A 24,870-nucleotide genomic window follows, 5' to 3' on the forward strand; every position below is an offset into this window, starting at 1 on the left:
GGCTTTGCCGCCAGGGTCTGCAGCTTCTTCCGCTTCTCCTTTGTAGAATGAAGACCATTCTCAGCAACCAGACCGTCGACATCCCCGAGCAAGGTACGTCTGCGTGCGGGCCTGGGAGGCGTGTTGTGGTGCCGACCCCGCAGCCGGTTAACGTCTGTCTGTCTGTCTGTCTTTGATTCCCAGTGAGCGTTTCCCTGAAGGGCCGGACAGTGATTGTAAAGGGCCCCAGAGGAACCTTGCGAAGGGATTTTAACCACATCAATGTGGAGCTCTCTCTGCTGGGAAAGAAACACAAGAAGGTGAGTGCGGCAGAGGTCGCCTCTCTGCCCAGGGAGGGAGGGAGGGAGGGAAGGAGGGAAGCTTTCCCATTACCTTTAAAACTTCTTGGTGACGTAGGAGACTGAGGCAAGATGTTTGGCTGCAGGTACCTGACTTACTTTCTTGCTTATTCCTGTGTTTTGTGGCTGAGCCAGGTCTCATGGAACTTTGGGACCTGCTGTGGCACGATGGAAGTCTTGCAGTTCTGTGATATGTTGGAGTGAATTTGTTGATTGATTTCTTTTGTAGTTACAGTCAGATGGTTATTGGGAAAGGGATGATTATTGTGTCCTGTGTCTTAACAACTGACTAGTTTTAGCTATGTAAAACTGAATCTCTACACTTAATTTCGAGAAGTGGGAGAGCAGATGTTTTCTAAATAAATGCGTAATATTTTTGTGTGGCCTTAAGAGCTGTAAAAAAGGGGAAAGAACGTCTGGTTTCAGCTACTTTTTCACAAGCATCTGGTGTTTCATTAAAACACGGGACCCACACACAGCGTTTTGTTTAAATGTTGATACGTGGGAGACTGACTTTGCAATGAGGGGTTCTGTGTTTAGCATTGGGTAACACATCCTTCAGCTGTAGATGCCAGAACATCTATCCCAACTTCTTTGAGGATTTGTGAGTAATGAGACATAATGAAAAGAAACATTTCTCATACATCTGGGAGTTGGGACTGCAAAGACTTGAGCTAGGTGGGCCTTTAATAGTCCTCCAGAGAAACTGTGTGTTTATGTGCTTTTCTTAGGTGGGCTTTTAAGTAGTTTATCTGAACTTTTCGCTTTTTGTCACAAAAAGGTTTTGGTTTTTGTTTTGAAGTGTAGCTGGAGGCTTTGTTAATTTTAGGTATTTATTTTTCGCACAGCTACGTGTTGACAAGTGGTGGGGCAACAGAAAGGAGCTGGCAACAGTTCGCACCATCTGCAGCCACGTACAGAACATGATAAAGGGTGTTACACTGGTAAGTTTTGTTTTGGAATAGGATCACTCCTGTCATTTCTGTTACAACAATAGACATCCTTTTTACCTCAGTGAGAGCTTTTCTAGGCATCCAGGATGTAACTCTCTCTTTCTGTATGCTTTTTTCCTTGCACTTGCTGTCAGACAAGTTCCGCAGGGGGAAGAAAGCGTGAATGGCTCTTGGGCTTAGTGTCTTGCCCTTGTTAAGAACCTGTTTTCAATATATCTTGGGTTCAGATTTCTCCAGTAAGCTTAATGCACCTGTTGTACCTTTTGGCTGTGTTCTGCTCTCAGTATCTGATGATGTCCTTTGTCGCAGGGCTTTCGTTACAAGATGAGGTCAGTGTATGCTCACTTCCCAATCAACGTGGTCATCCAGGACAATGGCTCACTCGTGGAAATCCGAAACTTCCTGGGAGAGAAGTACATTCGCAGGGTGCGGATGAGGCCAGGTGAGCGTATCTGGACATTGCTTTAGTGCTTCTAACTAGGGTTTCTGCACTGTTTTCTTTGGGTACTGGCTCTGATACAGGAGATGGTGAATGATGGTCGAAGCAGCGTTTGCCTGTTTGAATGTATGTAATCTTGTCGTACCTTTGCCACTGTTTAGATTTATAATTAATAATGCTCTTGTAATTTATTTTTGGTAATGAAAGCTAGCTAATAACTGGTTTAGAGCTAGGTATTGTCATACGAGTTACAAGGAGCCCAGTGTTTACTTTTGTCATAGTGAGATCTTGACAGTGTTCATGGTTGGTAAACTGCAGGTGCTCAGTTTTAGGTTTGTGTTTCTGTTTTAAACGTTGTACATGAACTAGTCTCACACCACGTATTTTTGGTCTTTGAAGTGTTCTTCTATTTTGAATTTCCCTATTGTCTAGGAGCACGTATGATAAACTTCAAAATTACTGCCTTGGTTGTTGGTTTTACATCTTGCATACTTGGGAGTTCTAGCAAGATGTCTGGCAGAGTAGGCTTTTGATGGAGTTTGTTAAAATTGGAAAGGAGACAAAGCATGTCATAAGCACAGTTACCTTCAGACTGTAGGGAAAACTTTCCATGTTAATTTTTTTGATAGTTCCACGTCTGGTGAGGGTATGGGTAAGGATATTTATTGTGACTGATGGTGTTTTGGGTGGCTTTAGATGAAAGCATCAGGCTTCTCCACTGGTAGATATAGTATGGGGTTACTTACAGCAGCTTTGACTTCAATTTACTGTGGGATATTAAGGGCAGGTTTGATTATTGTGTTTCTTTTTCTAAGCCACTTCCAAGATAGTCAAGTGCTGGCTTAAAATCTTAACGTCTATTGACTAAATAGATGAAGCGATAAATGTTTATTGTGTTACCGTCCTTGCAAGTGAAAGTTTCCAGTTAAACTCTTGATTGTCCTCAATTTTACTCCTTGTGAGTATACACAGTGTTGCTAGTTTAAATGTGGTGCTTGACATGTCAGGGGGCAGGTGGTTTTTTAATGACTATTGATTAGAGTGAATCCAGTTTTGTCTTAATGAACATAAGAATGTGGAAAGTGGCACCACCTAGCTGACAAAGGCATACTGGCAAAATCCCTGGCTTACACAGTGTTGGTGATTAATGCTGTAGTGTAGTAGCATTTAAGTAGGAATATCACTTAGTTGCTTTCAGTGCAGAGCATAACTTGCACTAATTGTTTGCTGAAGCCCTGAGGGCGGATGATCCTGGAAGGGATTTAGGGGACTCTCTTAGCATTAAGTCATAGAAGTTAATTTATTGCCCAGAATACTGCTTTCTGTATCTGTAAATTGTGACAGGACAGGAATACTGTTTCTTCACCAACGATGAAGGTTGTATGTTTTCCTTTCTGTAGGTGTTTCCTGTGCAGTATCTCAAGCCCAGAAAGATGAGCTGATCCTTGAAGGGAATGACATTGAATTGGTCTCCAATTCAGGTTTGTGATGTAGATGTGTGGGAAGATTTAATGATACGTCCACTTTTAGCTGCAGATGTCAGCTTAGCAAACTGTCTTTTTTTCTCAAACCCTGAGGTAAATGACAGCTGAATTTTTTTCTTCTCTAGTCACTGTAATTGCTTTTCCTAGTTTCTTAAGCTTTTTCTAAACTTAAAGAAACTTTTACACATCCACATAAGCTTTTTTTTTTTAGTCAGTATCGATGGCCTTTTTTGCACCAAACTTTTCATCTTTTCAGTTGTATCGGTGTGCAGTAACAAAGTGTCACTGCCCCCAGTTTCCAGTATGTGCTCAGTGAAGTGCATTCTGTTTTCATTAGAACTGGCAAGATTTCAAGTTGGTAATTCACTTCTCCAGGTGACAGTTTTATTTGTTACTTGAGTAAACAAAGGCTGTTTATTAGCTTGGACCTCTTGCTTTGTGCTAATGGTCTTGCTTTATTTGCAGCTGCCTTGATCCAACAAGCCACTACAGTCAAAAACAAGGATATCAGGAAATTCTTGGATGGTATCTACGTCTCTGAGAAAGGAACAGTACAGCAGGCAGATGAGTAAACTCTGATAGGTTGGTATCATCTTATGCAGATTGTACATCTCCTGTGTAGAGATGGTTACTCCATCTGGGAACTTGATAAGGTTTAGCTACTTTAACAAGGCTGTGGTTAAGCACGTTGTGGGGATGCAGTTGTGCTTGTAAAAAGCATCGTAAGAGGTATCATAGAATGTGACTTCTGCTAAGTCTCTTGAAGCAGCTGTCCATCTCTCATCAGCTCGGTATTATACTGCCGTATGGAGAAACATCTAACTCAGGTGCTGTGTTCTGTGCCATGCACGCTGGTTACAATGGTGGCTGAGAATTTAAAACCAGCCAGCCTAGCATGACAGACTGGTTTAGAGCTATTTACAGAGGAGACTTTCATAGACTAATGTTTCTCCTGCTTGGACGCTGACTTCAATGAAAGTGGCCAGCACGTAATTTATATATGAAGGTCTTCTGTGTAGTTTGTGTATAAATGCTTGTAAACAAAGGTCAGTTTAACAAGAACGACTATTTAACAGTGTGTACACACACTTGCTAGTGAAGTTGAGTACAGAGATTTTTGGGATAATTTAAGAATTTGAACTGCTTAAAGGAATTTGATACATTTCAGCTGTGTTTGGTTCCATACATGGTACACAGCACTTGTGCAGAATGAGACAGGCTGATTTGCAGATAAAATAGATGTTGTGTGCCTTTTGAACCTAAGCTTAAGACAGGATGCAGATGAATTGAGTTTCATACTTTTTTTTTTTAATCATCAGCCAGGTATCAGACCCTTCCAAGCTGCTGAAAAATGATTTTTAGTGCTATTCCAAGTTCCTTGAGAGGTGGAACAACTTGATACCTGCTTGGTAAACGGTCCTGAGCTGTTGTGTTTGAAGGCATCTTTAAGTATCTTGTCTGAATAAAATTAAGGAAATTCTTTGCGCTATTAATGTCTGTATTGCATTAAAACTGTCAGCTAAATCAACTTGTCATATGTCTATAAACTTCCAGTTTTGTGTTTGCAGTGCTAAAACCTTTCTAAAAGCTCTTAACTTTTTATTTACAGTTGCCTGAATCCTGAAACAATGCACCATGAGACATTATATCAGCAAGTATTGGATTGAAGAATCTGATACAAAACCCAAACACCATGAGAGGTTTAATAAAATAAAACATATTTCATATCTTGGCCTCCTTTTTTTTTTTGTGTGTTTTGTTTTTCTGTTTTGGGGTTTTTTTTTTAAGAAATAAGTGGTTATTGCATGAACCTGTTCAAGATCTTTGACCTTTGGAGAAGCAGATTGTCATAGGGTAATGCAAGATATTGTCAGTGCTGTGAGGACATTCAGACTGAATGAAGTCTGATGGTTTGGAAACCTCCTGATGGTGGAACCAGCCTGCAAAGCCATGAAGTGGTAGTTTTAAATTTTGCATTAAGAAATAGCAAAAGCATTGTGCTCACAGAAAGGAGACTAGTGTTCTTCCACATTATTTCAGAACCTGTAACCAGTGATGGCAAAAACTGATTTCTGTGTACGGTTTCTGGAGGGGAGTTCAGACTTGTCATGAGAGAATCTGAAGTAGATTTAAACTAAAATTGGAATCAGTGGAACCAAATTTATAAGACTGTTTAAATCAAATAGAGATGGAAGTAGTAGTCTGAAAATACAGTTCAATTAAGGAAACCAAGGACTTGACCTGAGAGTTCAGGCAGAGCTTATTGCTGAGCTTCACCAACAGTGGTCTGTGTCATCTAGGGCTATAGCTCTGGTTTTTCCTTGGTTACTGATCTTGCCATGTAGCAACATTTGGTTGTGGCTTTGTGCTATTTGTGTGCTATGGTAAAATCCACATTGTCACTTAGTACCTTCAGTTTTGAAAAAAGATTCACAGAAAATGCTGAGAGAGTGCAGAAACATACTTGGCAACAAGTGGCTAAAGCTTAATACTGAGGAAAGCATTTGCATGCCTAAACAAATTCAGAAAATTGCTCAAAGCACCCTCTTGCACAATCCAGCTGAGTTCAGCAAGGGTGTGTGGTACCAGTGTGCCTGAGCCTGGAAAAGTAGTAGTACTAAACTTTGCAGGCATGGACTGCTTAACATTTGAAGATGGGTTCCTGTGCTGTTTGAAATGTGTGGCTAAAGGAGCCTCCCAAAATTCTCTGTGTGCCCACAATGCACATGAAATTCAAGAGGCTTTTCCCTGTGCTCTGCTTCAGTTGGTTTCCCCAGTTGCTGTGAGTGGTAACTGGTCAGTGGCTCTGGGTGGTGGAAGGATGCACACACCACTAAAGCCTGTGCTGTTTGCTGCACTGGTAGAACGTTTGGTAGTGTAAGATGGGCTGGAGTTCCTCCCTGTTGTACTGGTATTTGCCTTTGAATTAATGAGCCTTCTGTACTGTTGACCAGTACTTGAAATAAATCAGAGATAACAGTCTCATGCATTTATGATCTGAGACTCAGGGTGGGTCAGGTATTGAGTTTGGGATTCAGTCGATGCACATATCCTCAAAGTAGCACTTCCACAAAGTTTGTAGTAGTCTGTAAGTGGCCATGTGTAATTTATGTTATTGTTTATCATCACATTATCATTTACCTTGTGTTTGATGCTGTCTTACGTGGTCAGATGCCCTATCTCTTCAGAAGCACTGGGGTACAGATAAAGTGTGTCTCTCTGTTCTGGGGACCTTAAGACCGAGGTCACTAGCTTCTAGTGGGAACAGGTTGGGGGTTTCACTGTGTCTTGAAAATGATACTGGCCACTGGAAACGAAGGTTGTAAAGTGGTGGAAGGCAGTAGGAATTTAACTGATGCCTCTTCTTGCCCTTCAATTTCTAGAGCAGCCTCTCTACCCCTCTCTGGAGGTGTGTGGTCCCTGCCTGGCAGTGATGACCTGAGCATGCACTTTGAGGCAATGACTGAAAGGCTGGCCAGTGTGTATTTAAAATGATGGTACAGTTCTTGGGGAAAAAACTTGGTCTCATTTTGAGATGGCCAAAACCAGACCAAGGGAAACCTCTGGGTTTGGTACCTGAAGAGTTTAAGTGAGATTAGTAGCAGGTTAGTGTGTCCTTTAAGAGCATTATGCCTGGGTTGGTAGCTTTCGTTTAATGCAGCACTAGCAATAAATTCCTCATGGTTTTATCCCACACAGCTTGCATAGGCACTTAACCATACATAATACATATTACTGATAATACATACTTCTATGAAAAAGTGCACTTGAGTTCTATTCATCTCTCTCTTGAGTAGATTAATAGTTCCTATTTATGTTCTCTGCCAGTAAAAATTTTTAGGGCTGTCCCATTTTGAAGGTGAAAAATAGTGATTGTGTATTATTTTGGCTTATCTCCTGTGGGTCCACTTGGATTTGCTTAAAATGTTAACATCTGATCTCTACGTCACCCAGTATGTAAGAGATGCAGGTATGTTGGTCGATAATGGAGTTAACTTTGATTTGTTCCTTTAGAGATATCTGCAGAAGCTGGCCCAGCACATCTCATTCTTGGTGTTGTGCCTAGTTGAAAAATTGTGGGGTTTAATAACACTTTTATTTGTAAACCCGAACAACAGCAGTTTCCTGCTCAACAACATTCATAACATGAACATACATCACAAGAAACTTTGGTCTGAAGAGGTTCATACAAAAGTGCATCTCGGTTCTCACAGCTCAGTATCTCTTTTCAAGTCAAACTGTTGGAAAGGTTATTCCAAGGCACAGGTGAGTCTTTGTTTGTTTGTGTGTTTCTTTGTTTAAATAGATGAATTTTGCTTCTCCATACAGAAGGTGGATAAAAGTGATTTCACCAGAAAGAAATGTCACTGTAGCGCTGCTTCTTCTGCACGCAGTTACTTTCTGTTTTCCAAGTAAACGCTTGGTGTGTGTGGCTGGAGTGACTCACGTACTGCTTTGCTACCGCTGTCTGACCTGCGTCAGCCTCTGTAGAATGCAGTGGTGGATCTCGCTGGAACTGGGCTTCTGCCCCCTTTTTAAAACGAAACGCAGATGCGCTGGATGCTTTTTGCCTTAAGACGTTTTCTTCTTTTTCTTTTGTGAAAAACAATAATGGTTAAAAACAAGATAAGGGTAGAGAAAAGGCAGCAGGCAAAGAAGATGAACGGCTTCTTCTGAGAAACAAACAAGCAGAAGCTGCACTGCTTTTCTTGGTTGGGGGGATCACAGACTGAATAGTCGGCAGGAAAGCCATTGTTGCTTATCAGGTTATTGTAAAATTGTATCGAAGGCTTTCCTTTTAAATCTGAAGTGAAGAATCCAAACCTGGGCTTAGATTTTTCTTCAGTCAGCTTAAATGCATAGTAGCCTTTAATCTTGACTTTATCAATGTAGTATGCTGTGAAGGGGGACAAAAAAGGAAACAGGTTAATAAAAGCTTGCGTGACCTGCAGACCTTCTGGTAATGAGTTCAGATTTCAAGTGATTAATCTATCAATTTATAAAGCATACTTGCACCATAAAATATTTACGCTTATAATTAGGTAGTGCATCATTGTTTTTTTAGAAAAAGTTAGAATTTGGGAATTTTCTGGACCTACTTTGTGCATGACTGTATGTTTTACTGCTGCACCCAAGTGTTGGTTGAAAATACTTGGATGAAATCATACACAGCAGTTCTTGGTGAGCAAATGTCTCCCATTCATGTGGAAGTGGAGATTATTGTCAAGGATGTGACCAGATTAAACAAGAACATAGTAAGTTGGGGTGAGTACTCTATCCCTGCTATCTGAAAATTACAATGGAAATACTATGATGAAGTGCCCTTTAAACAAACTTTTCCTTTAATAACTTCCTTTAATAATTTATTGTTCTGTTGTTTGCAGTGTGAAATTAGCATGGAAAATAAATCAGCAAATGCTCATTAGTCCTGTAGTAATTGAGAAAGAGGGGCAATGCTCTGTTTCTTGTTGGTGTCTAAAAGTAATCTGAAGCCATGCTTAGCCACGAGTAAGACGTGTCTCATTTTTCCACATAACCAGCGTATGGAGACTATGTTTGGGGACAGGTGCCTCAGAAGAGCTTTTAGATGCCCCCTGTCCCAATCAGGGAACTCGCCGGTGCCTGCCAACAGGGAATAAAAGGTGCAAGGGAGGGTTGTACGTCTAGTTTTGTCTGTATGGTTCAGGTATCGAGGCCTTTCTGGTATCCTGTGGTTGCTGCTTTCCTTTTAACGTTTGGTTGGAGGAAGAGGGATGGGAGGGGTGAGGTCCCCGCAGCATTCTCATACAATGCACTGTTGCTGAAGATCATTGCCTAGAACATTTTTGTCTTCTACCTCCATAATTGTTACTAATTTTTCTTTAAAGTGAAGAACTAGATTTCTGTAGGTGCACAGGAGAAAGCAAGCAGTGGAACAGGAACTAGAGTTTGACTCTCCCTTCAACAGCAGCTCCTTAAAAATCTGGTGACCTGCCATATTTCTTCTGTATGTCTCTCCAGATCTCCTTGGACTTGCTTGCGCTTTCCTGTTCAATGACTCTAGTTCAGCAGCAAATAAGGAAGCTCCCACCTGTCTTTGTAAAGTAAAAATTAAAGTTGTCTCTTGGGAGTTGTTGATCTGAAGTGCCATCTCTTACAAACTTCTGAATAGCCTACTCTGCACTATATGCATGCCTGGATGGCTTCTCATTTGGTTTGAACTGGAAGCAGCTGTGGGTGCGTTTCATCTGAGGGCTTTATGCCCACTGCTTTGCGTTACATCTGCCCTGAGTGTGCCTGCAGAATCAGGCCCCTTGGGAAGCTGAACGCTGCTGGCCAGTTCCTGCATCTCAGCCAGAGCTGCCTGCTCTGTCCGGGGAAAGTCTTAGGTGCTTGCTTAAGGAATGCCTGGGTCTGTGCCATGGAAATGGCATCTGCCATATACTCACCTTTTAAAACCTCTTGTATGTATTTTTCCAAGTAATAATTTCTGAGTTCATCATTGTCTAAGGACTGGTCATCTATTCCATTTGCTGTGATGTAAATATCGATGTCGCCGTAGGTTTTTTTAATCCACCTGAGAACTTCACGCACTCCCCAGGGCACCACTGCCAAACGGGAAGGGGAGCTCAGGCAGGTGATATCCTGCAGAAATTGGATGTCACGATCAAATTCATACTGGCTCCCATTCTGAGGTTCATGAATGACAAATCTGGTAGTGAAATGATTCAGCGCATAAAAGTCAGCTGCACCTTTGATGAGCTGCTTTTCCTCACTCGTGAAAGACGGCAACGAAGAGTATGAGAGGCCTTTTCTGTTTTTAAGGCTGATGTATTCCCTCATGGTAGCTGGATAGTCCCCAGTCTTAAATATGGGATCAGCAAACCAGCCTATTTCAAACTGAAGAAACCTGTTGGCAGCTCTTGAATGAGATTCAAAGTAGGGGTTGGCAGGTTCAGCCCAGTCTGAATGCAGGGACAGGGACACTTTGCCGTGCTGAAAGGACCGGTACTGCTCATCATATGTTTTCCAGGCCATGGCATGTGCTATTAATAAATTGTGTGCTGCTCGGTATGTGTCATTGCTGCTCCTGCTGTAGACATTGCTCAGCCGGTTTGGCTCGTTTATTGTAATCCAAAGTTTAACTAAATCACCAAGTTCCCGAAAACATAAAGCAGCATAGTCCTGAAAAGCGTAGGCAGTAGACTGGTTCAACCATCCTTCTTTCTGCAGCAAAGGACCCGGCAGGCCCAGGTAGGCATGGGTTGGATGATATAAGGTGACCATGGACTGAACATTGAGTTTCAGTACCTCGCTAATCACGCATCTGTAATACCGAAGAACTTGCCTGTTGACCACAGACAAATCTCCATTGGGTAAAATTAGCGACCAGTCAAGTGCAAATCTGTAATGGGTGACTTTCATTTTTTCCAGGAGGTCAAGTTGCTTTTTAATACTGACAAAATCTGTGCACTGTGCTGGTCGGGTTTTTAGCTTCACCCCTTTAACTTTGTGCAGGAGCCCATCTCCTGTGATGTTCCAGAGGTACAGGCTGGAATCACAGAACTGCGGTGAAGAAGCCACGGATTCTGCCTGTGAAAATAAAAACGTTACGTTACAACAGAGCTTAATTAAATGAATGCCTGCTTGTAGTCTGCATTTCTACCTGTGTTTGGCTGAAGGGTTAGTGCTGGATGTCAGAAGGGGCTGCTTAGATGCCTTGAGGGGAAGAGGATAATCGACTCACTTATATGGGCTTTGTCTGTGCTACTGGTCTTCTTACCTGTTCTGTTCCTTCATCTATGGAAAACATTAAAATTGCACCCTCCTTTCTATTCAGCTACACGCTGGCATTTGCCCTGCCATCAGCCTACATGACGTATATTTTCGCCCAGATACGTCTCCTGGATTGAGTTCACTCTGTGGTCGTGCAAACAGCAGTTCTTGGGCAGCTGGCAGGAGCACGGGGTGGTAAGAACAAGCACCGGGGGGTATACAAGGCAAGCACAGATTATTTTGGCACTGCTGCTGAGATCGACCTTGTGAAACTGTGGCATGGTGTTCCCTGGTTTTACTGGTAGTCCTTCACCCTATGCAAACATCTGTCACAAACAGCTTGTAGCATTTAATATTAGTTATATCTTTGCTATCATCTACTAGTTAACAAGGTTAGCACAGGATGCATGATGTGTAGCGCAGGATTTTTTTTACTATTCCAATTTTTAAAAAGATTTTTTGGTAGGATTTGTAATACAATATAGTGAAGTTCAAAATATTCAGATTAAATCTGATTTTTGAAAGAAAATGCACTTTTCTGTGTTGTATATTTCCTCAGAATTATTAACAAAGCATATAGAAGCTTTACTTTAAAAAAACAAAATTTATATGGTTATCAGTGAATAAGTTAAATTATGGAGTTTTGCTGGGTTTTTTTGAGGCTGATGTTGGTCATTGCACTATCTTTCTGTATGCGACGACAAAAAGAGTATTTCAACACTGGCCATGCATATGGTTAGCTCATCTACCACATTTAAAGTAGAAAGAGATAGTGTAGGAACCAGTCTGGAAAAAAGGTGATACGATCTGTTTTCAAATGGAAGCTCAGATGGTAAAGGCTGTGTGTGCTGATGTTGGTTATTTCCACCTGTGGTGTAAGTCTTGTTAAAGAACGGCTCGTTACCCACTTGTTTAAGTGGCATTTAGAGCCAGGCTCAACCCAGGAACCTATTTCTGCCTGGCTCAGTAGCTTTAGATGAGACCTCAAGCCTGCAGCCAGCTCTGCTGCCAGCAGCGTAACCACCTCATCTCTGCCCTGTGCCACCCTCTCTGTCACGCTATTGTAGGCATCCCCATGGCCACACTGCAAACTGGATTGGGAAACTCCTCTAGTTGAAAAATAACCCAGGAACAATTGGTCGGGGTCAGCTGCTTGGTCTGAAATTTCCTGATCTGATCTGCCATGTGGAGATGCAAGCAGAGCAAGGGCGAGGGAGGGCCAGTCTTGGAAGGGCTCCTGCAGAGGGGTCTGCTGCTGCAGGAGTACCCAGTGCTCTGCGACCAGCTCACCCGAAAACCTGTAAACCACGTAAAATTGAACCTGTGCAACTCTGGCTAGGCTGAACTTCTGTTTGCAGTGTGCAGTGAGATTCCTGAATGAAAGGTGCCATACACAGTCATGAAGTTGTTGATCGCTCTGCATCCAGTGGTCTTCCTAATATTTTACGCTTACCTTGAGAACAGACTCAGTGATACCCCAGGAGAAGTCACAGGAGAACTGAGCTTGCAAGCTTGGGGTAGACTCCCTTGGGAAGAAGCCATTTTCTTGTATGATTTGTTTGTAATAAAGTGCAGATGACTTGGGAATCCTTTCCTTTTTTTTGCTTTTGAAATCTACATAAAATAATCCGCGCCTGATGTTGTAAGCGTGTTGCCATTCAAAGCCATCAAGGAGTGACCAGGCTGTGTAACCAAACACATCTATGTTGTCGTATTTAATAGCTGTGTAAGAGAAAGTAACATCCATGAGTCTTATATTTAGGACTCTTAACATATATAAGGGATATTTATGAGAAAGGTCTATTCACTTTGAAAATCCTGAAGGTTTTTTCAACACTCTTAGGGTTATTGGCCCATTGTAATTAATTGCAAAACTGCAATGACAGACATTACATATCTTAGTCCTTATTCATTAAAAAAATATGGACATCACTAGTTCCTTAAGAAATTAAATTACTGTAGGGTGCTTTATTTCTGCTCTGAGCAAATGCGAACTATTACGTAACCTCCAGATTTTAAATGGCATTTGATGACTTGCAAGTAATATATACCAATAAAATTAGAGAATCATGAGTAAAAAATAAGGGTGCAATGGTTGATCTAGTGTGTGACTTTGTATTTGTCATGAAGCTAAAACTCTCTACCTTTATTTGAAAGATCTCTGCAAGCTCTAACGTTTAGGAATGTCTATTCAGCTTCTAAATGGAAAAATTAAATATGTTGGTATGGGATATGTAATGATTTTAGAAGAAGCTGAGTTGATCAACTCAGAGACTGAAATGCTTGATTTATTCACAGAATAGGTGCAGCACCTGCATGTTTCTTCAGTCAATAATGTCCCTCCCCCTTGCAAAGGAGTACACATATCAGCTTTTACATATAATATATGAGAAAGAGGACAAAATGACTGCTTCCTCAGATGTGGAACCTGGTTTGTCAGGGAGAGTGGCAGAACTTCCAAAGCAGCTTCCCTCTGGACACCAACTAACACCACTGCTTGTTAACCACCTACAGCGTGTGCCAGCTGGCAGCATGGAAGAAAGAGTAAAAACTCCATGCTCAGTCATGTTAGCTGCCTGTCACCAGATTTAAGCTAGGAAATAAGGCTGGATAACTCCTCACGCTAAACTTATAAGGGCTGGAATATCAAAGGCAAAGCAGTGAGCAAGTGGAGTTACTGAGGATTTTGACATGGACAGCCGGACAGCCATATTTTACCTGTAGGTCACTGAGAGTAAGCCAAGGAGTAAAGATGAAGTATTCTGATTTAAAACTCTATTCTCACCCAACATTGCTCTGCCTTATTTTCTCAGGACATTTCACTTTGCATAATTTTATATTTCCACTGAACATCTTTGCTGCAACTGCAGCAGGAGGCAGTTTTGCACAGTACTTGTGTTCATGCAGCAGAGCAACACGGTACCCAGCAGCACGGGCATAGTCAAGCACGATATTTTACTAGCTGCTGGATGAAGAAATCTGAAAGCTCAAGAGCTTGCCATGTAAATATGTGAGAAGCTGATAGACAAGGCCAAAATACTGGTGAGGAGATGAGGGAATATAAGGAAAATACATACAACTCTATGCGTTTTCAGGAAAAGCAGCTTCTAAATATTAGGGAAACCATGGGCAAGAGTACAAAAATGTCTGAAAATATCAATTGCAAAACACAGAGCTGGAAAATGATGTAGAGGATAAAGAGGCCAGAAGGGCCTTGCAAGTAAAGATGAGTACTCCGTGCCTGCAATGAGGAAGGCTGAATAAATAGAAATAGACATATAGGGACGGTGTTAAGTGACAACTGAGAAGAAAAAAAAATTCTAGAAGCATCCTGAATGGATGGGAGCTAAGTTTACTTGTCAGAGCAAAAGATGCTGGGGTACTCAAGGTGGTGCATGCCTAGATGAGAATTTTTGGCTGTTAAATGAGTAGGGGGAAAAGCACTATTTTATCAACATTTTGTTGTAAGAAGAATTAATAGGTAGGCAAGTGATAGGTAGAGATCCTGTGGATCAGTGTGAGAGTATGTTTGTAGTGTTGTCTGCAGTGACAGTGAAAGGAGAGGGCAGAAACAGAAGTCAGGATCCTCACTGAATGTTGGAGTGGGGATGAGAAAATCCTTCTAAAAACCAAGGGGATTTTCCTGGGGGCAAGAACAAGGGGCTGAGGGTAGGAGAGGTCAGGAATTAATTAAGGTCCCTATGTCACCAGAGGTGACATCCATGGAACCGGATCTCAAGGCATTTCTGTGTGTGCTATAGGTAGAACCTCAAAGTCCTTCTGCAGAAGTACTAGTTTCAGCATTGACAGGGTATGCGTGCCACTAAGAAGCTGTAGTTTCAATTGCATCCTTGTATCACAATCAGGATCAGTTCATTCCAATGGTGATGTGATACATCATGTATTTTCGTGACTCACAGTACTGTAAGATACAGACATAGAGTACAAAGTTTACAGCACTCTCTTTGAACACACGTGCAAAGTATAGCTCCTCATAGCCTGTTAAATGTTACCTTAACAGCCACCATCCCATTACAATTTAGCCGAAATAAATTATGTTTTGACGTTAACACGACTTAATTTATTTTGCTGCAAACAGCAAATTTATACCTGACTTCTCTGTAAGTAAAAATATGAAAATACGTTCCAAATATTATTCCTGATCAGTCAAATCAAAGTTTGCGTCACAAAAAATGCATTAGTTAAGAGACAATCCTGTGGTTTGAAGCAGAAGTTTAAGGATCTGCATACATTAAAATGTAGGCGACAATTCTTGAGAAGCAGTTATTGGTTGAACATTGACCAAGGATATCAGAAGTATGAATCCACGGGTGGTTATTGCAGCCAGGTCTGCTGTAGAGGATTCAAAAAAAAAGAACACACTATGGATTTTCTTATATATGTGTCCAGGAATCTACCTGTTCTACACCTCCAAATCCAGACTTGCATCTAGACTTTCCTGCTGTGTCAAGGTAGTATTTAGAATATCATAAATCTAATACTGGAATGTCACCTTCTCAAAATCTGGAAAAGGAAGGACTTGCATCGTTGCGCTACGTGAAGTTTACAAATTGAACCAACTTTAAGTATATCTGGATAATCTTGATTAGAAGCCTAAGTACGTTTGTTGGTCATACAGTCCTTCCTGACCCAGTATCAGAGTTAAAAATCACTTGTGTTTTCCCTGCCCTGAGGATAATAAAGTGTTTTGTAAAGGGATGTGAGCCACCCCATCACTGCAGTGTGGCACCAGCAGCAGGGCTGCCCGCTGGGAGGACGGCTCTTGGGACCAGCAGCTCTCCCTCTCCCAGCCCCCAACCTACAAAGCAGCTGAGGGGGGAAAGAAATACTGGTTTTGCAGAGGCTTTAGGTATTAACAGCATTTATATTGCATACAAAATCAAACCTTTTGCCTTCAAAGAGCACCCCTGTATGCTGGCTTTATGAAGGGAAAATACCAAGATTAAAAGTGTGTCTTTAAAAATATATTATCTCTGTTTGGCATGTAAAAATCCTGAAGAATGATCACCCTTCTCCTGCTGATTTCCTTCATGCATTTTACATTGGAGTGGGACCCCAGTGTGGCAAGGACAGTCTGTAGTCAGGGTCCTGTTTTCTTCCTGTCAAGGTTTTACAGTTGGGCTGCCAGCAGTGAAGAGTGATATCCAATAGATTTGTTTTCATTAATTTCTGACTCATTTTTGCACTTAGTTAGTTTTAAAATCTAATGCAGATGTTGGACTTTAGCTTTCTGGGACAGTGACTATTTTTTTTCTGTGTTTGTACACCTAGCACCAGTAGATCCTGATCCATGACTTGTACTCATGCAGTATAAACAATTAATAATTAACTTAGTTGCCATTATCTCTTTTTTTAAAAAAAAAAAATTAAATCATTACAAGCTAAATATCAAATGATCTTAAAAAGCTCTCCAAAAATCCAAAAAGTAACTTGTGTACAAACCTTGTAAAACCTTATTAATGAAGTTTTTCATCATGTAGATAGCTGTGGTGTCATCTGTTTTCACATGGCTGTCAGTGAACCAGCCATTCTCTGCAATCAAGATTCGAGGATTGTTGTATTCCAGTTTAATCCAGTTCAGTACTTCCCTCAAATTGAGTGACAAATTTTGTCCCATTTTTGGTAGAGTGTTTGGAGGTTTAAAGTTATTAGGACCAAAGGAAAATGCAAAGAAGTCAGCTGTTCCCTTTATGTAGTTTTTCTCATCCTCAGTAAAGTGTGGCAAAAATGAGAATTCGTTTTTCAGTTCTTCTGGATAATCGCCGTCCCCATGGATGGGTTGAGCAAACCACCCAAGTACTCTCTCCATAGACTGCTGACATTTAGAAATGTCTAATGCATCTTCTGATTTGTTAGGTTCAATCCAGTGGGATCCCAACACTATGGACATCATCCCCTTCTGATACGGTTGAAAGTGTTTTTTGTAGTTATGCCAAACTTTTGCATGAGCCTGATGAGAGAAAAATAACATTAAATAGCAATAAACGTCTGTGTGTGTAGGCAGGTAGACTGACAGGTAGCTGGATCTGATTCACTGCAGACTTCTACAGCAATATTAACAAACAGTTAACATACACTAATTACCTTATAACAGTCATGGGCAATGCCTGTAATACTGCACAGCACCTCAAGATGATGGTAATGCTCAGTATTTCATGTGAGCTGTTCCTATGATACATTAGGGCTGTGGCTTTTTGCCTTTTAACAAATGTCTAAATTTCACGAGAGGTGCCAGCAAGGGTGTGAATAGCTGCTACACAGACACTTTCGGACTAAACAGCTGTTGATGGTGGGATTTGAACTCCAGGAGTTATCTAGGGAGTCCCATCTAGGGCTTTCTTTGTCAAACAGTGATTGCTGATACGGTTAAAATTTTAAACCATCATTGCCCCCTCCCTGGAAGTGTTTAAGGCCAGGCTGGATGAGGCTTTGAGCAACCTGATCTAGTGGAAGGTGTCCCTGCTGAAGGCGGGGGGATTGGAACTAGATGATCTTTGAGGTCCCTTCCAATCCAAACCATTCTATGATTCTATGATTCCAACTCATACATAAATTATGCATCTCAAAGTAGGTTTCCTTTGTCAGTATTGTCTGTATGCTACTGCCTGCTTTGTGCTATGGGGGTTACCTGGACATCCTCTGATCAAACCACATCCACCCCATGCTCTTCTTGGGATACACTTCCACTTGTTTTAGTTTGGACTAATCATATGAGTAAGCATTCTACTTTTGAGATTTGAGCAGTATCTAAATGTAAAAAGTTTGAGAAAGGGCCCAGCTGAAAAGTTTGCACCCAAATGTCAAGCTTCATAGTTTTGTGCGAGGATTTTGATCCAGGATTTAGGTTTGTTTCTTCTTTGAAGTTGCTACAATAATAATTTATCTGATAGTTATGGAACAGTACAGAATGAAGCTTAGTCATTTTAAGTATTAATTTTGACAGCAACACCACTTTGGCTTTGAAAGGAAATTTGGCAGCAGTGTCTCATAAAATATCTATTGGATATGGCATGTTTTAGTATGCATAATGAGATGAGTATTGACTTCCCTAGGACAGACAGAAGTTTTGCTATCCGTGTTAGTGACAGTGAAAGCATACCTTGTATTATATCTCATTTCATTTTTTTCTGATTATCATCATGTTTCAGAAAACTTAACATTGTCACACACCAGAATTACCTTCAAATGTCATGTTGTTAATCACTTAAATAAGAGAATACAGCAGTCAAAATTTACACGAGAGAAGGAATACATGGGAGACTGAGGAACCATAGGCATCGTCAGAGTCCTATGGGAAGAGTGTGTCAGAGAAGAGTGACTCTGGATTGCAGTGTGAATCACAACCAAGGGCCTGACAGGGGGGGAAGGGGGAGTTGACCTCTCCCAGCTGTGGAGTTGTCAGGTAACTCAGGGTTTACTTTATTCCTGACATGTGGCTCCATACTCTTAAGCTGGAAAGAAAATAACTGTTTGCACCCAGAAAAAACATTGAGAAGCATTGTGAAATCCTTAGAGTGCCGAGTTAGACCGACGTCATTACCAAGCCAAACAGCATTGCTTACCTTTGACAATAAATTCAGTTAATGTGTCTAGAAGCACACAGCCTTGACAGTTTAAAAAAACAAAAGACCTGATGTCAGGTAGATACTTGGTTAAGCTAGGGAGTACTGAAGAATTACAGTTTGTGAAATTTTGTGTATCAGTTGTTTATGGTTTCTAAGGTCATGCTTGTAACATTTGTTCAAGGTCTGTCTTTGAAAATACTGATAAAGTAACATTAACCTTTGAAATGCAGGTTCTATAGCTGAAAAGAGAAGTCAGCAAAATTGTACTCATGAGGCAAATTGCAAGATACATTTGAAATATTGTTAAATGGATTTCTTACCAGTCTCATCAGAAAATTTAAGTGGCCAGTGCCGTCTCCTCAGTTACCCTCACTTTCCTCTCCCAAAGGTCCTTCCAGCCTGGGATGGCTGCTGGGGCCAGGCTTGCTCTGTCCTCTGCCTCTAGTGATTTCTCACCTATTTTTTTTTCCCAGACAATAATACTAACACCACTGTTTAATCAAAGGTATATGGTTGCATTGCCTTAATAAGAAAAACCCCTCCGAAGTCAGCTGTGTTATGTGCAGTGTCGAGTAGCATGACAACAGCACCAGGTAAATCTTAGCAATCACTCATTTCTAGGTAAAGTGGAGAAAGATGGCTTTGCCAAAAAAACACAACTAATCAGAATGCAGCATTGACATGTAAAAAACAATCAGGGACAACTCATTGTATTCACATGCATCTTCAGGAGGTTGATTAGAAGAAAGTAAAGTTACTATTAAGAATATTATCTACAGTAGAGAATACAGCCACAGGTAAAATTCTACAGGAGCAGATTGCAAGTACAATAAGTACATTTAATATGAGTCAAGATAGGATCTCCATATATAAATTCATGTGTCACTGATGTCTCTTAATTCTGAGGATTAATTCTATTGAAAAAAATTGTCACTGTTTGCAGGAAGGGTTTTTACAAATGGAGTAGAGAGAATAGCATTTGCTTGCCTATAATTCTGTTTTGAGTTGTTAATTATCTGTAAAGCAGATGGAAGGTGTTCCCTAAGTGCAAACTGTTGTTGATGGAACCAACTGCTAATATAATTCATTTTGTAAGACCACATATGAAACAAATATCAATTTAAAAGCTGTAGCATAGGTCAAATTTGCTATTTTGAGTAAATCTTGACTAATCTTTTTTCAGTTAGAGTTTAATCCCTAATCTTTCACTTTCCTTGTTAGATCAAGGACAAATGTCAAGGCTAAGTACACAGTGAAAGCAGGATCAATATTGTGTATTTATTCTAGATACATACGACACATTAATTTCAGGATATTTTCCTGGTATTAATATAGAAATTATTCCATAAACTTGAAAGTCACAGAGAGTGCTAAATCAGTTAGCATTAACCCTGTAAAAAGGCTAGATAAGTAAATGTAATAAAATCAAGACAACAGTATTATTCTCCTCTCTTCTTGAAATATTCTCATACTCCTTCAAACTCTGACCCTGTAATTTATTGTGTATGTACACAAAGAGCTTACTATTGAAAAAACAATACTTTAAAATTCTTAGGATATGTTGAAGTCAAGCAACTTTCCTGAATGTCTCAGCCATGGGCACACAAAACAATGTCAGGAGTATATGGAATTACTTTAGTGTGCTGGAAAACAAGAACATTTAGGAAAACTAGAATTAAAAAATGCTAATGAAATAACTCTGTCTTTGTTTAATTGTTTGGTTTTTAAACTGTGAAGAGCTAGAACACAGAGTCTGATGATGATGCTGTTAAACATTGCTTTAGAAGAAGGGCAGGTGTGTGTGGCCTATTTGGAGAGTATATTTCAGTTCAAGGCCCTTTTGGTCTGTGGTAAAGATGTCACGTAGTCAGTAGAGCTAAAGCCCTTATTTTGCAAACTGACTCTGAAGCTCAATCTTTGTGAAGGGGAAAAAGGACTCTTGAGATGTAAACAATTAAATTTCTAAGAGGGTGGTTTGAAGGACTGGGACTTTACTATCAAATTTGTTGAATCCTAACCATCTTGCATTTGGATTGCATTTTTCCTAATGATTTCCAAGAAGTGTAAGAAAGCTAACCTGAAAATAATAAATCATACCAAAAAATGTGAATCAGTGCTGAATTTACATCATCGCTGATGGCTACTACTGTTTGAAAAATCTGGAACTTCTCTGGAACATGCTTATCCAAAGATCCCAGCAGTGTCCGCAAAGAGATCCTGGTATAGTGAGAGCTACTGAAGAGCTGGGAGTAATGCAGCTGGGCACAGAGATGAACCTGATCTGTGATGGATCTACATGGATACACCATGTTTGAAAGGGAATTTATTGCCTTTTCCCAGTGTGTGATATGAAGACGTGTCCATGAAAAAAAACTGTAAGGAGATCTTATTCTGACAGTTTTCTCTTGGGCTTTTCTGCCAGATGGAAAAGAGTGTGAATGATCTTCAATAAGAAAAAAAAAAAAAAAAAAAAAGCCCCTTTCTGCCTGTTATGTAGCAAAGGCAAAATTGCCCAGAGGGCACTGATACAGAGGATGAAAAGAAGACAGCTTGGTCTGTGGTTTGTGAGCTTTACAAACTTCAGTCTATGTATAAAAGAACATAACTAGATCCAGAGAAAATGGTAATAATACACCAGGCATATATCTCACTTAGGTCCAGCCACAATGATTCATCTGCTTCATATTTTTTTGCTTCTTGACAGATTTATTTACTGTTAAATCAAAGAAATCCGTCTAATTTTTCTGTGTGCAGTTTTTTTCTTCTCTGCCTCAGTGTGACAGCTCCCTCAGGAGCAAGGTCATAGTTTTTGTATCTTTGATGTGTCTTTCAAATGTTGCATGGCAAGTTACGTGTTATCATTAGTGGTTTTCCAATGTTGCTTTTTGTGAACTACAGTCTCCTTTAATGAAGAAAGGAGAGAAAGGAGATAACACTTTTGATGGACACTTTCTATCTGGTGTAGGATTCCACATGCTGCTCATGTTAGTGATAATGATCATACAATTGAATAGAGGTTTATCTAAGTGAACCACTTAACAATTTACAATTCATAAGTGTCAAACTTAAAATTTCCTATTAATTTCCATGAAAGTAGTATCACGTTCTTTGAAATTATTAGTAGGAATTATTACCCTCTGTATATGAAAATTCTAAATTGAAATTTTGAGTTCTTCTGTGGATTATTTTCCTGACGTGGATCTCTCAAGCACCCTACTTAGCAGCCTTTGCTTCTGCATTCACCAGCCCTCTTCATGGCTCTTGAATAGGAAGACCCATGTAAAAGCCAGGACTGTCCCTTAAGTAGATGTATCTGGGGCATTCCCTTGAAAGGATGAAAGGCACAGAAGGAAAGCACAGGTACTAGGTGATACAGCATCTGCAAAACCTTGTGCTAGCCAACACCATAGGGCTCTGGGGCTTGATGAAGACAGATCAATCCTACTTTTGTTTAAAAGCCTTAACAAGATAACTATCTAGCTAATTACCTACCTGAATTAATTCATGGAAGCAGGTCGTTTTTTAATCAATTCTAAAATGCATGGACTTTTTTCTTATGCTAGCCCTTTATTTAAGTTTTAAGATGCTGGATTCCTTTAGCCTACTAAAATTGATAGTTTAAAATTAAGAGAAACTTCCTCAGCCCTCTTCTAGAGATGCAAAAATCTCCAGCAACTTTCAAACTGTTCTTACAATAATATAATCCAAAGTCCAAAAAACCAGAGGTTTATGGTTTGCTGTATTGTTTTTGTGATTCTATGAAACTTAGCTTTAGTTTATGATTGATATATCACATAAAAGCACTCCTTTAATGCTGATTAGTTCTCACCACAACACAACTGCAACAGAGCACTGGTAAATGAAACTAAAAGTAGGACTCATGAAAGAGCCTCATTTAGTTTATCTAAAGCTACTACAAAAAGGCTTGAGAATGATTATTCATCAATTTGCTGTGTAACAGAGTGGTGGCCAGATTAGGTAACATCTTAGATTTGTTTTTCCTGCTCAGCGTACTTCATGGATGGACCTGGTAGTGTAGATAGGTTGGCATGGAAAATACTGTCTTTCAACAGCCTGTCCAAAAATGATGCCCTGACACAGGCAAGAACGTGTCTCTTCCTAAAGCTGCTGACATAAATGGGAATCTTTTCAACAACTTTAACAGGCTTTGCCTCACACTGCCAAAACCTGACATTTTTATTTTTAGGAGGACATTTTTAGTTTGCAGTGGTAAATTAGAAGTAGTAGAAAAATTCTTTTGTGTCAGCTAGGAATAGTTTGAGCAGGGGGAATTGTACTAGCTGTTCTATCAGAGACAGGATAGCGACCTGCTCTGTAAAGTACTACAGATGAGAAAAATGCTGTATTGATATTGTTAATTCTTATCTTAAACTGCTGTAATTCAAAATTGTTTTAAACTATAGCAAGAGAAAATAAGAATATCAGCTCCAATGCATAGGAACTAGCTACTCTGTAGAATGAAATTAATAATATATCAGAGGAGATGCTGTAAACTCTGTAATACTGCTGAGAATACCATGAACACCTGCATTTTCTCCTTAAGTCTTTAGTCCACTTCAGACTTCTCTTTTTGTCCTTCCCAAACAAAGAATACCATGAACTGAGGACCCAGTACCGCAACTGTTGATCATGGGATCAAGCCTTTTGGATGTGTAATTCTGTAGGACAGTTGATAAATAAAACAAGACTGGCATAAAAATTAAAATGCTGAGAACATCAAAGTAATAAACAAGCACTTTAAAACAAATAATTACTGAATTAGCTGTTATGGCAGCAATAATAAAATCAACATGAGAATTAAAAAAAAGACTGCCTTAGCTAAGGGTTATTTCTTGGTGTTTTCATATTCCTTGATTTTTTTTTAAACATTGTCTACATGATTGATTCCTTACATCATTCCCGCAGTGCAAGATCAGTTTCTAAAATCTTACTATACTGTACCTTGATCAGATTGTGTCCTACAGAGTAGATGGTTGCTATTTTCCCTCTCTCGCCAGGAGCATGAATACCTGTGCCATATCCATGCCAAGCAACTAAATACGGATTGTGGATTGTAATCCAATACTTAACGCGATCCCCAAAGGTCTGGAAACAAAAGGTGGCATAGTCATTGAAGATATCAATTACTGATTCATTTTTCCATCCCCCATATTTTTCTTGCAGCATCAAGGGCAGGTCCCAGTGGTACAGCGTAACCATGGGGTCAATATTTCTGTAGAGAAGAGAGTCAATAAGGGTGTTATAATACTGGAGCCCTTTTTCATTGGGAGCTGCTACCACTCCAGTAGGAAAAAGCCTTGACCATGAAATTGAAAACTGGTAAAAAGAAACTCCTAAAAAATCCAGAGCAGACAAATCTTTGTCCAACAAGGTATAACTGTCACTGGAGGCATCTGTGCTGTCAGCGTCCCTGAACTCCGAGTGGATGAAGTGGTCCCAGACAGAGGAGCCTTTCCCGTCCTTCCTCCAGCTGCCTTCCACCTGGAAAGCCCCCGTCCCTACACCCCAGAGGAATTCTTTGGGAAATGTGTCGTACAAAAACATCTGTGTTTCACTCACGGGGCTGAAATGGGTGTCCTTTTTCCACACAGATCTTCCCTCTCCAGCAAGCCCAGTAACTATCCTTATGAAAACGAATGTCCAAAAAGCAACACATCTCCCCAGTCGTTGGCCACACATTATGCAGGTTTATAGTGCCAGTGTTAAAAGTCAGATTCTTGCACTGACGCTGAAAAAAATCCATTCATTTGCTGGAGTCTCCCCTGTGCAGACTGTCTTCAACTGCCACAAACTGCTGGAGTGTCTTATCAAAGCTTCACTAAAAGCTTGTGATTGTAAAAGCCCTGTCAATGATTAGCCTGAACTGTGAGACCTAAAACGAGTCAGAGAACAGCATAATTTTTAGGGACGTGGCCTCTTGTATGACCACTGAGACACCTAGCTGGCTTCTTACTGCAGGAAAATAGGTTGCCTGGACAATATAAATGCTAGTAACTAATTTGTCATTATTTAAAGCTCGGTCCTTCAGGTGGGGGAATACAGGTGACAGGGTGCTAGGAAGCTATCACATCCTTTATTCCTCATGCAGCTGCATTTCAAGGAAACATGGCAGAAATATAATTCAGACTACATAGTCTCCAACTAAAAGGTGACTTATCCTGACTGTGTAACTGGACGGCTGGAAGGGCAGTGTGTCATTCCTCAGTCCTGCCCTGCTCAAACATCCTACTTCTGCTGAAAATTCTCCCTGGACTCGTAGGAAATTTTGTTGTGGACAAGAGATATACACACATC

The 24,870-nt window shown here is 40.4% G+C and overlaps 2 protein-coding genes across 2 annotated transcripts; one reads left to right on the forward strand and one right to left on the reverse strand.

Annotated features, from left to right (window-relative positions):
• The first annotated feature begins 6 nt into the window (after positions 1 to 6).
• RPL9 (ribosomal protein L9) lies at positions 7 to 4,943 on the forward strand. Its single transcript, XM_010168244.2, has 7 exons — positions 7 to 93; positions 184 to 299; positions 1,187 to 1,282; positions 1,601 to 1,733; positions 3,131 to 3,211; positions 3,680 to 3,796; positions 4,824 to 4,943. The coding sequence occupies exons 1-6, from the start codon at positions 48 to 50 to the stop codon at positions 3,784 to 3,786; spliced, it is 579 nt and encodes a 192-aa protein (XP_010166546.1). The 5' UTR covers positions 7 to 47; the 3' UTR covers positions 3,787 to 3,796; positions 4,824 to 4,943.
• A 2,789-nt stretch (positions 4,944 to 7,732) lies between these two features.
• Positions 7,733 to 24,255, reverse strand: KLB (klotho beta). The gene is made up of 5 exons (XM_010168246.2): positions 23,518 to 24,255; positions 16,433 to 16,940; positions 12,423 to 12,691; positions 9,643 to 10,786; positions 7,733 to 8,111 (listed from the first exon to the last, which is right to left on the reverse strand). The coding sequence occupies exons 1-5, from the start codon at positions 24,253 to 24,255 to the stop codon at positions 7,750 to 7,752; spliced, it is 3,021 nt and encodes a 1,006-aa protein (XP_010166548.1). The 3' UTR covers positions 7,733 to 7,749.
• Positions 24,256 to 24,870: the final 615 nt, after the last annotated feature.

Source organism: Antrostomus carolinensis, unplaced genomic scaffold (genome assembly GCF_000700745.2).
Source record: "Antrostomus carolinensis isolate BGI_N321 unplaced genomic scaffold, ASM70074v2 scaffold35005, whole genome shotgun sequence".
Classification (NCBI taxonomy): domain Eukaryota; kingdom Metazoa; phylum Chordata; class Aves; order Caprimulgiformes; family Caprimulgidae; genus Antrostomus; species Antrostomus carolinensis.

Bases quoted from the DNA above. Each gene is read 5' to 3' on its own strand.
- RPL9 (XM_010168244.2), top strand. From the start codon at position 48: ATGAAGACCATTCTCAGCAACCAGACCGTCGACATCCCCGAGCAAG. The intron at 300-1,186 runs GTGAGTGCGGCA...TTTTTCGCACAG, and splicing joins TGGGAAAGAAACACAAGAAG to CTACGTGTTGACAAGTGGTG. The intron at 1,283-1,600 runs GTAAGTTTTGTT...CCTTTGTCGCAG, and splicing joins TGATAAAGGGTGTTACACTG to GGCTTTCGTTACAAGATGAG.
- KLB (XM_010168246.2), bottom strand. From the start codon at position 24,255: ATGTGTGGCCAACGACTGGGGAGATGTGTTGCTTTTTGGACATTCGTT. The intron at 16,941-23,517 runs GTACAGTATAGT...TTCTCTCATCAG, and splicing joins TAGGACACAATCTGATCAAG to GCTCATGCAAAAGTTTGGCA. The intron at 12,692-16,432 runs GTTTGTACACAA...TCTCTTACACAG, and splicing joins CATTAATAAGGTTTTACAAG to CTATTAAATACGACAACATA.